Source organism: Hirundo rustica, chromosome 1 (assembly GCF_015227805.2).
Source record: "Hirundo rustica isolate bHirRus1 chromosome 1, bHirRus1.pri.v3, whole genome shotgun sequence".
NCBI classification, from domain to species: domain Eukaryota; kingdom Metazoa; phylum Chordata; class Aves; order Passeriformes; family Hirundinidae; genus Hirundo; species Hirundo rustica.
In genome coordinates this window covers 104,500,005-104,513,286 of record NC_053450.1, presented here as the reverse complement: position 1 = coordinate 104,513,286, position 13,282 = coordinate 104,500,005, and the positions used below count along the sequence as shown (strand labels likewise).

General features: G+C 43.3%; 1 protein-coding gene across 1 annotated transcript in view; it reads left to right on the top strand.

The window, feature by feature from the left end:
* The first annotated feature begins 3,406 nt into the window (after positions 1–3,406).
* Positions 3,407–13,282, top strand: part of TPK1 (thiamin pyrophosphokinase 1) — a 309,075-nt gene continuing 299,199 nt past the window's right edge. Inside the window, exon 1 of the mRNA XM_040081488.1 lies at positions 3,407–3,727. Coding sequence (XP_039937422.1) covers positions 3,685–3,727 — 43 coding nt within the window. The 5' untranslated portion in view covers positions 3,407–3,684. The remainder of the gene's footprint in view (positions 3,728–13,282) is intronic.

The window sequence follows — 13,282 nt, the reverse complement described above, 5'->3', positions numbered from 1 at the left end:
GAGGTCACTTGCTCTTCTTTTAGCTAATCAGAGGAGACAGTAGTAATCAAAGCACAATATCAGTGCTCCAGAGATGTCTTTTTTGAATAGCCTCTATGTACGCTGTTCCGCAAATCTTGCAAAGTAACGTAGACGTGTACAACCAGAGGAAAAGAACAGGGGAAAAGGTTTGGTTTGAGATCCAGCTAGAGGGAAAAAGTATTGCTGAATCTATATGCTACCTGGAAAAATAGGTCCAATATTTACTGAGGAATTTCTCATGTGTGACAACAAAAAAAATCAGTAATTTTATTAAATGGTAGCCTTTCACAGGAAAATTCAATGGATGTCCTAGCACAGATGTAAAGTGCAAAAAGGAGTTGAAAGTGCCTATTTTTCAAAAAAGCAAATCAGCCTCCTGACTGCTCAGTGTTCTTAAGGGACAATCCTTAAGACAACATGCCATGGAGTTATTAATTTTGCTCTCTACACTTCCTCTACTAGATACCTTTGTTAGGCTCTGATAAACAGTATTAAATAGCTGTCAGGTCCTGCCTTCAAAATCAGTGCATTATAGCATCTGCTAATGCTATTCCTGTGGTGTTGATTCTAAAAAAGAGCTTTATACTGTGGATAAGAGATTTGTATCTGAAAGAAAGAGCAGTGAAAGAATGACTGAGTTCAGGGAGAAGAAAGAGTGTCTGCCTTGTCTGCCCTTTGCCTAATTGTGCTGTGGGCTGGCAGTTTGCCTTACCTTGCAGACACTTTCTCATCTTGAAAGGATTTAAAGCATACTAGGACCAGCCTGGTGTCTCAAGACCGATTTCTCTTTGCAATGCTATTGTGATTAATCATGTATTACTATGATTAGCAGAGAGAGGTACAATTACTTTTGTGCAGCTGTGACTGGTAAAGGATTGCCTGGAAGGCCAAATGTGACATAGGTGGAAAAAGCATCTTCTGGGGCATGAAGGGAATGGAGAAATGGAAATTGTTGCATGTACAGTTTAAAAAAAAAAAAAAGAAATTGAACAGGGGAACAGGAGGAGAAAGATTTGTAAATGTATATCACCAGGGCCCTGAAGGAATTGGACCTTCCCTCCAAGCAAGTATGACTCTTCTCAAGCATAAGAACCTGCTTATCAGCAACTATTTGTAGCAGATGGTACCCTCTCAAGAACGACAAAAAAAAAAAAAAAAAAAAAAAAAGACTGAGATACTGAAAGATACTGAAGAAGAAAAATAAGCTATCCTGGAGAAGGTTTAATAATATTACCAGGCAATTGGAAAGTGCCTGTCAAAATTGAAAGGAAGCAGGGTGGGGAGACAGAGTGGAAGAAAATATAATTAAGAGGAGAAGAGCACTGGCCAGCTGCATGGTAGTCCCCACATGGTCTCCATTCTTGGAAAAGACAGCAAGCTGCTTCTTCCTAATGCTGGTTGTTTTAACCTGCTTGAAGGACGCTGAGATGACGCCAACATCCTAAGAGCCTTTAAAATTCAAGTTCTCAATGGAGAGGAAATAAAATTTTAAATGGCATAAAAGTATAACAAACCCTTTTCTATTTTTATGGTGTAGACAACAGAAATCTTTTGATGTACTTAATATATTTTCCTTTTTTCAAAATAATCTCTAGTTTTTCTTATTGTCATGCCATGAACATTTCCAATACATCTAAATTTCTATCAGTCTTTCTGGACCAAAATTGTTTATACAATGTAGTCTCTTATAGGTGGCAGGGCAGCTTATCTGAAAGGTCCAAAAAAAGGTTTGATGCTTGCACCATTAAAACCAAAGGTGCACCTACAGTCAATGTGGTAATCACAGAATCCTGGAATGGTATGAGTTGAAATGGACCTTCAAGGTCACCTGGATCATTTCAATCCCCCTTTTGTGGGCAGGGACACCTTCTACTAGACCAGGTTGATCAGAGCCCCATCCAGCCTGGCCTTGAACACTCCCAGGGCTGGGGCATCCACAGCTTTCTCTGGGCAACCTGTTCCAGTACCCCACCACACTAACTATAAAGGATTTCTTCTTAATATCCAATCTAAACCTGTCCTCTTTCAGTTTGGAGCTGCTCACCCTTGTCCAAAAAATGTGGCCTAGACTAGCCCACCACTGAAGTCACTTATATCACATTGATCCGAGCATGATTCTCAGACTAATAGGGCAGAATGAGGAGTGGGCTGACATGTTGGTCCCATTTCCCTCCGATTTGACTAGAAACCCTCATTGACAGACAGCCACATCATTAGGTTGGAAAATACCCCTGTGAGCATCTAGCCCATGGACCTCGCTCACGCTTTCCCCAAACGCCTCTAGAAGGGGACCTTGTCCCCCCGTCTCGTCCCACCCCGCGGTGCAGGGCACGCCCGAACAGCGGCTCCGGGCCGGCGGACGGACGGACAGATGGACGGGCCGGAGGCAAGGCGGGGAGGAGGAAGACATGAAGGGAGGGACCGGCGCTCCTCTGCTGCCCTCTGCTGCGGGGCCCCGCGCGGCTGCGCTTCCTCCGAGCTCCCGGGAGAGCCGCCGCGCCAGGACAGCTCCGTGCAGAGAGGAAACGGGAACGGCCCTGGGAACTCCTGGTGCGAGGCCATGCCCGCCCTGCCCCTGATGGAGCGGCTGGAGCCGGGTACCTGCAGGGACAAAGGCCGGCCGAGGAGGTGGAAACACATTATTGACACATTTGAGGGGTCAAAATTTGCCCCCCTGCGCTCCCAGAGCAAACTTATTAGCGGTGTTGTCCATTTTATGCCTGACGATGATTAAGAGTCGTGAGCGAAGAGAAACTATGTGTTTAACAAGTTTTGTGATGTTATTGAAATTATATTAATTGAAACTTAAGTTGCATCTTGGACTGCCGCATCATTCTGGAGCTGGAAACGCACAGGTGGCACCGGCGGGGACAGCAAAGCCGGGATGCTGCCAGCCCTCCGGCATGGCTTTCCCTGCACCCCGAGGGCGCCGGTACACAGGCGGCATGCGGTGCCATGAGCGCTCGTGGCACAGTTTTTACTTCTCTCCGGTTTCGATGGGCTGAAAGCGATTTGAGGACTTTCACTCCGAGCGAAGTGCTCGGTACAGCGCCCCAGGAACCCGCCGCGAGGCGGCCCTTCCCGGCCTCCCCGAGCATCGCTGTACCGAGGTCGGCGCTGCTCAGGCGCCCAGAGAGGCCGTGTCCCCCTTGGCTCGCTCCCTCTCCGCTCCCCTGTGCTCCTGCCCACGTCCGTATCCCTTTCCCTGCTCTCTCCTTCTCCCGCCTCGCGGCGCGCACAGCCGTCTCGGGGGCGGGGCCACCACTTAACCCCGCCCCAGCGCAGGTCCCATTGGCCTCCGCCGCTGCCAATCAGCGTGCCCCGCCTTTCCCCCCCACTGCTGCTTAATCCACCGCCGAGCAACGGATTGCGGCGGCTATCGATTCCCTCGGCTTGCCCTACCGCCCCCGTCCCACGCACATCCCGGCCGGGGGATGTAGGAGGACGCGCAGCCGAAGGTACCCGGGCAGCGCCGCCGCCACATCTCCCGGCGCGGCCGCCTATCGCCTGCAAGGGCGGGCGCAGCCGCCGCCGCCGTGTGGCTGCACGCGTTCCTCGGGGAGACCGGGAAGGGGCACGGCTGCTCCCCGCCTGCCCCCCCGCGCCGCCGGTCTCGCCCGGCTCTCCGTGCCTTTAGAGTGTGCCTGCCCGTCCCGCGGGGCCATGGAGCGCGCGTTCACGCCGCTGGAATGCCTCCTGCCCGCCGGTACGGTACCTCCCGCTCCAGCCGCGCCGGGAGCGGGGCGGCCGCGCCTCCCGCCCCGGCCCTGCCTCCCGCAGCCCCGCCGAGCCCCGCTGCGGTGACACCGCCTGTGTCTGCCCCTCTTCGGCTGAGTTTCGGCCCCCAATACAGCGGTTTAGTATCGTGTTAACTCCCTCTGGAGTTCCAAATTGGCATTTAAACCCCGACCCCTTCAGGTTCAGTCGGTACTTTCTGTTTGCTGCCGCCGTTTTCCCGGCTTGGCCGGGCAGAGCGCTCCGGTGACTCCTGTCTGTCCTGTATCTCCTGGCTGTCCCCTGGGGCGAGGGGTGCCCGGGCTTGGCATCCCTCCCCCGTTTGCTTTTGGCTCCCCGCTTCCTGCCCATGTGCTTTGCCCTAGAGCCACCCTTGCACCCTGCTTTGCCCTTCAGTTCTGCTTTGCGCAGCAAAGCTTTGAGGTTTGTATACAGGGTTTTCTTTGGTTTTCCCAAGCTATCCAACAGTATTGTGGTTTTGATAATATTTTTGAAACCTTAGAGGTGAGCTTTATTAATATACATCATTAACCATTATGTGTCTAAAGGATGGAGCACCTGTAATAAGCACAGACTCATCCAAATGGCTTGTGCAGAATTTGGAATAGGCACCTCTCCTTCACTCTGTGTTTGCAGTGTCTAATTCAGCAGGGTCCAATTTGTTGTTCAGTGATACCATTATAAACAGTAAATATTTTTATCTTTCTATAACATGACTGTAAAGCTGCATAAAAATAACTTTGGAATAGCAGCTGAATTCTAACTCACACTGTTCTTTTTTGCTCTGTTCTGGCACATACACTAACTGCTGCATTGAGGTAAATGTTATTTACTAGTAAGATCTATATGTGAAGGGCAGAGTTTAAGAGAATGCACACTTTTAACAATTCAGTGCATTTTTACAGTAGCAGTTTAAGTGCATGGGTAAATTCATTCCACTATGATATATTTTTTAAGTCATGCTTTGCTCTGATTCTTAAAATCTTCCTGAGGATATGGTGAAAACTACTAGCAGGTAAAGCTGCACTCAAGGTATTCCTGCCAGAAATGTGTATTTGACACTGTGTGTTTGGGGACTTGGAGACACGCTGTTGCTTTGGGTGGAATGAGGGAATGAGCATGTAGGTGAGATTTTAATGGGTGAACTTTGTTTCATTGTGATGTGATGTCCTTTTGTGTACAATAAGTGATTACGAAGTATGTAATAAAGCCAAACAAAAAGCTGCCTTAAGAAGTCAGTAGGAGAACTGGAGCACCTGCCCTAGAAGGACAGGCTGAGAAAACCGGGCTGTTCAGGCTGGGGAAGAGGTTGCTGTGAGGTTGTGTGGAGACCTCATAGCAAGTGCCCAGTATCTGAAGGGGGCCTGCATGGAAGCCAGAGAGGGATTCTCCATCCAGAGCTAGAGTGAGTAATAGGACAAGGAGTAATGGGATCAATTTCAAAGAGGAGAAATTTAGGTTATAGATATTGGGAAGAAATTCTTAACTGCAAGCATGGTGAGACACAGGAGCAGGTTGCCTAGAGAGGCTGTGGATGCCCCATCCCTGACACTGTTCGAGGCCAAGTTGGATAAGGCTTTGAGCAACCTGATTTAGTGGGTGGTGTCCCTATCCGTGGCAGGGAAGATTGGAACTAGATAATCTTTAAGGTCCATTCCAACCTCTTAACTTTTTATGATTCTATAAATTTATCCCTATGGAAGTACCAGCATTCCTGCTTGTATGATAAGATAGTTGCCTTTGACAGACATTGTGCGATGCTGGAGCTATCAGATGTCTTCAGTTTCCAGGAGTTTCCTTTTTGTTTGGTTATGTCTGATTGGATTTGAAGAATGGAGGTGCTTGTTCAGTTTTTTTGTGACCCACAGCCATCTCGTACCAGTGGCTCCAGCTGGTTGTAAAGAATCCTGCTTCTCTGAAAAAAAGTCTGCTACTTGACTACAAATCAGTTGGTTATACAGGCTGTGCTTGTAAAATGCACAGTGGGGCTTCATCAGGATCCATGTCATCATTAAAGACATTCATTACCAGTACTACCAACTGAATTAGCCTGCTCAAAGTATTCAAGGCTGAGCAGATTTATTTTACAATTCCACTGTTGAAGCTCTGGTATCCTGCTTGGGGAACTCAGAAATAAGGTTTTCAGACCTGGATAGATGAAATGAGCCTCCCAATTTCTTCTGGAGAAAGTACCTACCAGTAGTTTCTCCATCTGTTTGCTTCTTTGGGATTGGTATTTAAGCATCATAAAACTAATCAATGAAGAGCATGGCACTTCTTAGAAGCTAAACATGAGCTTACAAAATAAACCCTTTTACGGCCATTGAAGCACTATGGACCTTGCCCCTTTCTGTCAATACTAGAAATAATACGATGTATAGCAATGTGCGACTGTTTGTGGTGGGGGCATTGTGAAAGATTGGTCAGCTATGTTTGAAAATTGCTTTGTTTATCTTTTTGAAATTGTTCAGAAATTGTGCTTTTAGTGATACAGGATAGAGTAAAACAGTCCCAGGTTTTAGAACATTATAATATTAGATACCTGAATTGGAATTTCAGAGCCATGTATGCCTTCGTAATTTTAGTCAGTGTAGTTACAGCAAGTTTTTAGGTTGTACATCTCTCTCTCTAACTCACCTGATTTATGTTCAAGTCATAGATATTTGAGGACTGCTGTGCTAACTAGTATGCTCAGGGACTTTGAATATTATTCACACAGCTGGAGCACAGTTGAAAATCACCATGCTACAGTCAGAATACTGTGCTGTGGACTTTAGAACTAAGTTGATTTGCTTAACATAGTTCAGAATGGGTAACGATAGAATTTAAAGTGGGATCGAGTCTAAATTTGTGTCTTGCACACTGAAACAAATATGTTTGCATTTCCTCATGGAATGAAACCTTTAAAAAGGCTCACAGAAGGCTCCACCACAGAGACTTGTACGCTGTGTGAAAGGGTCAGGCAGAAGCTTCACAGGCAAGGCTCTTGTAGAAGGCTCATAATTATGTCACACTACAGCCTGTGAATTCATGACAAGAGTAGCTTTGTTTATTCTGGAGCATCCTTTGATACACTTGACATTTCCCTCCTGCTGTTTATACCCTTTTCTTGCACTGTCATTGCCTCCTGCTGCTTGTCCCAGACTGTGCTGCAGGCACTTCTGCAGAGAGACAAGTGTTTCTAATTTATTATTTTAATACCGTGAACTTGGGGAGCTGAGTGTGCTGTGCTTGTGACTGCTTAACAGTGGAAGTACTGTAGCATCCTCTAATAAGGTTGCCCCTGAATACCACTTGAGATTTTGAGTAGGGCAGAGTGCCAGTTTGCTAGGCTATGTTTTCTCACAGGGAACATTTTACATTGCCTGCCGTAGCATGGCCTGGATTCTCACTCATCTCCAGATGTGATTAATGATTCCTCGCCTTGCACAGTCCTTAAAGTGTGACTCAGTATTGGTTATATCAAGTGGAATGATGCAGAAGGAGGATATGTTCCTCAATTTATAATCCAACAGCTCCCAATGTGAGTGTCTTGCCTTGTAGAGGTGGAAGGGCTACAAAGAAGCACCGAATCTTATTTATCCCTCTGCTCTTTTCTGTGCCTGGCAGAGGGTATGTTGGAGGTGAACTTGCACTGGTGAACTTGCACAGAGAGCCTGTGCTACCAGTGAGAGTTGGGTTTCCCTGTAACCACTTCTCCATGCCCTAAGTCAAATGTACTTCTGAACTACGCTATGTTCAGAACTAGTGGTTAAGACTTGGTTTGCTCAGAAATGGGTGTGCTGCCTTTATCTCACTGAAGCAAGGTCGTCTATATACCATGAGAGACAGTTCCACAACACTCAGGACAAAGACTGCTTCAGAATTATGGAGAAAATATATAGTTATCTCTTTGTGCAAAGGGACTATAAAATTCTGCATTGAATTGAAAGCAAAGAGAACAAGAGGAAGCAACAATATGGTCTGAATGCTCTTCCATCATTCTGCAAACTTGATTGTCTCTTGCTTTACTCTATGTCTTCTCCTGGAAATGTTACTGGCTGTAAACGAGTTGCCTCTGAAAGGATTTTATCACCATATTCCTTTTAAATGCCTGGGGCTTGAACTTCTTCCTTAATGTTCCCTTTATCTGACACTAAGGATTCAAAGTTATTTTGTAGAACAGTGACATGTTTGCCATTCAGTGAATGACCTCCAGCCTGGTGTTGGAGTCCAGGGCATTCCTTTGGTTGCCCTGGAGGTTCAGGGACTTGGGCAGGGGGGTCTGGGACCCCAGCTTAGAACTTAGATAGACACTGGCTTTGATCTCAGTCCATGGGAAAAACTTCCTACACTGAGAGAAGGTTTACAGGCTACAAGAATGTGAAAAATAGTAGTTTAGCTTATCACAGGGTGAGAAAATAGTAATTTTAGGTTCCTAGCATTGAAGTGAATGGGGACAAGATGGAGAACCTGGGGCGTTGTCTCCTTCTTCTTCTCCTTCCCTCACTCCATTGCTGCATTGACGTAGCACAAAGTAGTTAGTGAGGATTGGGTCAAAGTAAAGATGACCTTTTTAGTAATAGTGATAGACATTGGTAAGAAATAGTGAACAAGAAATATGTAGTAATTAGTATAAAAGATAAGGACAACCCAGCTCGGGGGGAGACGTGAGGAATCCATGCAGCTGTGAACATCTTGTCGGACTCCGAGAAAATTGTAAGATAAGAAAAAATAAACGAAGTATGCAACATTGAAAAATCTGAACCTGAGAACTCCGTCTCTTCCTTCGGCTCAGCTCAGAGCTGTGCAGGGGAGCAAAGGACCCTGAAACCACCTGAAAAACGGGGGAAGCCCCCGACAGCCTGGTACTGTGCCAATGACTGTTTAAATGTTCCTTTGCTAAAGCTCTACATGGTATCTATGATGCATTATCTTGCAATCTAAATCACAAAACTCTGTGATAGAAAACAAGACAGTCATGGGGTTAAAAAATCAACCTGGTGGTCTCTTAGTTCCTGAATATTAAAGGTGTACGGAAAAGGTGTGGAGTCCCAAACTATTGGAAGGCTCTGCAATTTTGCAGGATTTGTGCCACAGCTGTTGGGTCTGACTAGTGAAGTTTTCAGGTGAATCAGGTCATTCAAAAGCTGTTACTGAATTCACCTAAACTGAAAAAGTGTTAGCAGGTGTGTCAGTTCTTTTAAGACTACTACTGGCATTCCTTAATAAAATTAGGAAGCACTTCCATATGGTTGTTAAATTTTTCTGTCTTTTTAACTGAAATACTTTCAAAATGCTGTTTTTTCTGTGAATGTTGCTGACCTGCTCCTGTTCTTAATTTAATTTAAGTAGCAACACCGTTCATCATTACCTGAAACTCATTAGTTAGTTTTTGAAGTAGTTGTTAGTATTCAGCTACTCAGACCCTGCTGTTTGCTAATCTGCTGTGCTGGGTCAGCATTTGTTTTGTAAGTGTTATTATATAGATTACCTACAAGTGGACTTATGAGTGAAATATTAAAGGCAGAATAGCATTTAAAAGACATATTTATTGTTAACCACTTTCTTTTAGATCTTTGCTTTTACTCATGGAAAGCTTTTGGAGTTCGTTATCCTTTTCTTTAATGCTTTCTATGCAAGTGTGTTATTCGGAATGGGGGAACAAGGCAGCTTTAACCATTTTAACAAGGGACTTTTAATCATTGGAGCTAATAGGAAAATGAATAGGCATTTACTAATTTTACTTGTTTTTGTACACACTCACACAGGGCCACCTTTTGGAACATGTTGATTTCAGTTGCTGTTTATGTGGATATTGGATTCTCATGTTGTACTGTCTCAGTGCACTGATAGTTCCGTACCTTGCAGTCACGAATAGGGCATAGCTCTCTTCTGAGTGGGAATATGTTGGCAAAAGGGCCTGAGGTCATCTCAAAAAACACACCAAAAAAACCCCAAACAAACAAAAAAGGAAAAAAAAAAAACACACAAAAAACAAACAAATAAAAAACGAAAACAAAATCCACCTCCAAAAACCCCACAAATAAGCAGCCTAACAAAAAAAAAAAAAAAAAAAAAAAAAAAAAAAAAAAAAAAAAAAAAAAAAAAAAACCAAAACAAAAAAAAAAACCACAACAACACCCCAAACTAACAAAAAAATCTTCGAAACCCATTGAGTATAAAAGCAATAATGATGTTCCTGGAATTTTTGAGACAAAAACTCACATTCATTACTGCTTGCCCAGATAGTAAAGCACCTGGATAAATTAAATTCCTTTTGGAATGTCTTGTTATTTTCCATCAGCTGAAGCTTAAAGCTAGAAAGTACACTAGCTGATCTCCTGTAGTTTTTTTCTTTTTCTTTCAGTCATCAAATATTCATGTTGCTTGTATCCAATTCAATGTGTGGAGGACTACTGAAAGCCATTTAAACTTGTTAGTGTTTAAGGAGCAAAATATTAACCTTTAGAAGGTACAGGAAGCCAAGGAGAAGAGTGGACTTTCAACTTGTTTCTCCTCTGCTGTATTCACTTGCATTTCTCTGATCAGCCCTTAAAACATTGTAGCAGTTTCACAGACCTTTAGCGTTGTGCTGTTTCTCAAATCTGTGTGTATACATATATATAAAAGCTACTTTTGCTTTCTGGAAGTGGAAAATAGAAGAGGCTTTGTTTGGTTTTTTTTCCTGTTTACAAAGCTCATCTAAGTCTGATTTATGGAGAAATTGAATATGAAGCATAGAAATGAAGCACTTTATTTACACAGGAGAAAACACAGGTAGATTTCAGATTTTTCAAGATCCAAAATAATAAATCCCAGGCATTCTTGTAGATTTGCTTTAGGTTTGGACATCCTGAGATGTTAATCAAAGCTTAATCTTTGTAGAAAATAGCAGCATGAAGAGTGAAACCTAAAATCAAAGTCTTAAAAAAAGCAAATGAAGAAACCCCCAAGTAAAGAAGCCACATGAAAATAAGTTACAGGGTTTCATTCTCATCAGCTTTCACTTCTAATGGGTTTTAGGCTTGAATGTAATCTCAGGGGTTAGGACATTTAAGAACAATGCTGCTAACTTTATCCAGGGAAATTACTAGTTAGAAATGCAAATTTTTTTCTTCTTCTTTTTTTCTTTTTTTTTTTTTATTTCTTTTTTCTTTATTTTTTTCTTTCTTTCTTTTTTTTTTTTTTTTTTTCAGTGTGACGTAAAAAAACCCATGCCAGTTTCAAAGTACTATTGTTGAAAAATGTGACGTAAAAAAACCTATGCCAGTTTCAAAGTACTATTGTTGAAAAATGTGGATAAAAGGAGGGGAAACGCTTCTCTCCCTCTGCCCTCCTACAAAACAAATCAAAACCCCCAGATCTGCAAATAAACTCAACAAACTGCAGAACCAACCCACAAACAAATAAAAATCCCAACAACCCAGTAGCAGATCTTATCCAGTACAAAATGTAGTAAATCAACAGGAGAGAATTTAGATGTGTACAACCACTTTTTGGTACAACATAGAACATTTCCTAGCTCCGATTTCTACACAGAGGGGGGAATTTGCAGTGTGTCCGGCAAGGTTAATTAATCTGATCTATAGCCAAATAATTTCAAGATGGAAAAGAGCTATCAGTTGTCCCTTTTGCCAGAGTATAACTGACCAGTTTTTCAGATTTTTGCCTTATAATTTGCTGTGAAATATAGCTGTGGTGAATTAGATGTGAGTTTATGGAAACAAGTTCTCCATTCCATTCAGCTCTGACCCTAAACATGAGGAATATGATTAACAGTATTTGTGTAGTACTGCCTTTGCAAAATTAAAAAGAGAATTGAGAATTTAAAGTTTTATAGGATTGTTCTGTTAGTTAAATTCTACATAGAGAGCACACTTAGTAGCTTTTGGATTGCTTTAAATTAAATCCGTTGCTTTATATCCAATAGCAGATGAAGCTGCTGGAAGACTTTTCCTGTAATTTCCTAGCTTTGAATTTTATTTTGAATGGCAGTTGAATTTTCACAGTGCTAGTGCTGATTCTTTGTAGAGTATGTTGATGGATTGTCTGCCAGACTTCCTCTCTGGCAGGACAGAAGACGGAGGGACGCATGTGTTTATCAGGCCAATTGAAATAAATAGGAAGCCAGCCAGTGAATTCAGTAGGAACAGAACCTGTATCCTCAAAACTTATCTATTTATTCTATACTTGTGACTGGTGGTGTGGATCCTATTTGGTTTTATTTCTTGTTTTCTCTTACTGTAGCTCTTTTTTCTGGTCTATCCTTTACCCCGAATTATCTCGTCAACACTGATACTGGGCAACACACCAATAGGTGAGTAGTTAAGAAGTATTTATATGTACAGTTTTTGACTGAATTGTTCAGTGTCTTTGGTGGTAAAAACTGTGTGTCTGACAGAATGAAGTTGGCTTTACTGCAGAAGGAAAATAAGTTGATGTTACAAAGCACTGAGGACTCAACCAGAAAAGCTTTGACTTCCCTGATGGTGTCAGTAAGGGTGTCTGTGGACTTGCTTGGTGCAGACACAGCAAAGTTTGTCAGGAAAGGCATTCTTTCTTCTTTTTCTTTTTCCTCTTTTTTCCCCACAGACACAATTCACAATTACATATTCTGTATAAGCACACATGAAAGAGAACTCAATCACCAGTATGGGTTGGGGACTGACCTACTAGAGAGCAGCTTTGCTGAGAAGGACCTGGGAGTCTTGGTGAATGACAAGTTGACTATGAGCCAGCAGTGCCCTTGTGGCCAGGAAAGCCAATGGTATTGTGGGGTACATCAGGAAGAATGTGCCCAGCAGGTCAAGGGAGCTGATCCTGCCCTTCTACTCAGCCCCGGTGATGCCGCATCTGGAGTGGTGTGTCCTGTTTTGGGATCCACAGTACAAGAAAAACATGGAACTACTTGTCCAGTGAAAGATGATCAGGAGTCTGTAATGTCTCTTAGGAGGAGAGTCTGAGAGCTGGGCATGTTTCCTCTGGAGAAGAAACTAAGAGGGGATCTTATTAATGCATATAAATATCTCAAAGGCAGGTGCCAAGAGAATGATGCCAAACTCTTTTCAGTGGCTCCCAGCAACAGAACAAAGAGCAATGCCATAAACTAAAACACAAGTAGTACCAGCTCAACATAAGAAAAAACTTCTTTACATTGAGGGTGGCAGAGAACTGGAACAGTCTGCCCAGAGAGGTTATGGAGTGTCCCCTCTGGAGACATTCAAAATGCACCTGGATGAGTTCCTGTGTAACCTGCTCCAGGTGACCCTCCCTTGTCAGGAGGTTTGGCCTAAATGATCTCCAGAGGTCAATTCGAACCTTAACAATTCTGTGATTCTGTGATTCAGTTTTTGTCGCAGAAGGGTGCTGATATGTCAGTGAAATCCATGTGTGAGATTTATTTACTTTTATACTTATAGCTAATTTAAGTGTGGCAAAAGAAGCACTGACCCTTAGACCAGAGCTAAGGCTAAAGGTCTAGTTTTTCAGATGAGTTAAAAGGCTGTTTGTCTGAAACTGCACCTGGGCAGTTGGTGTCATTTAA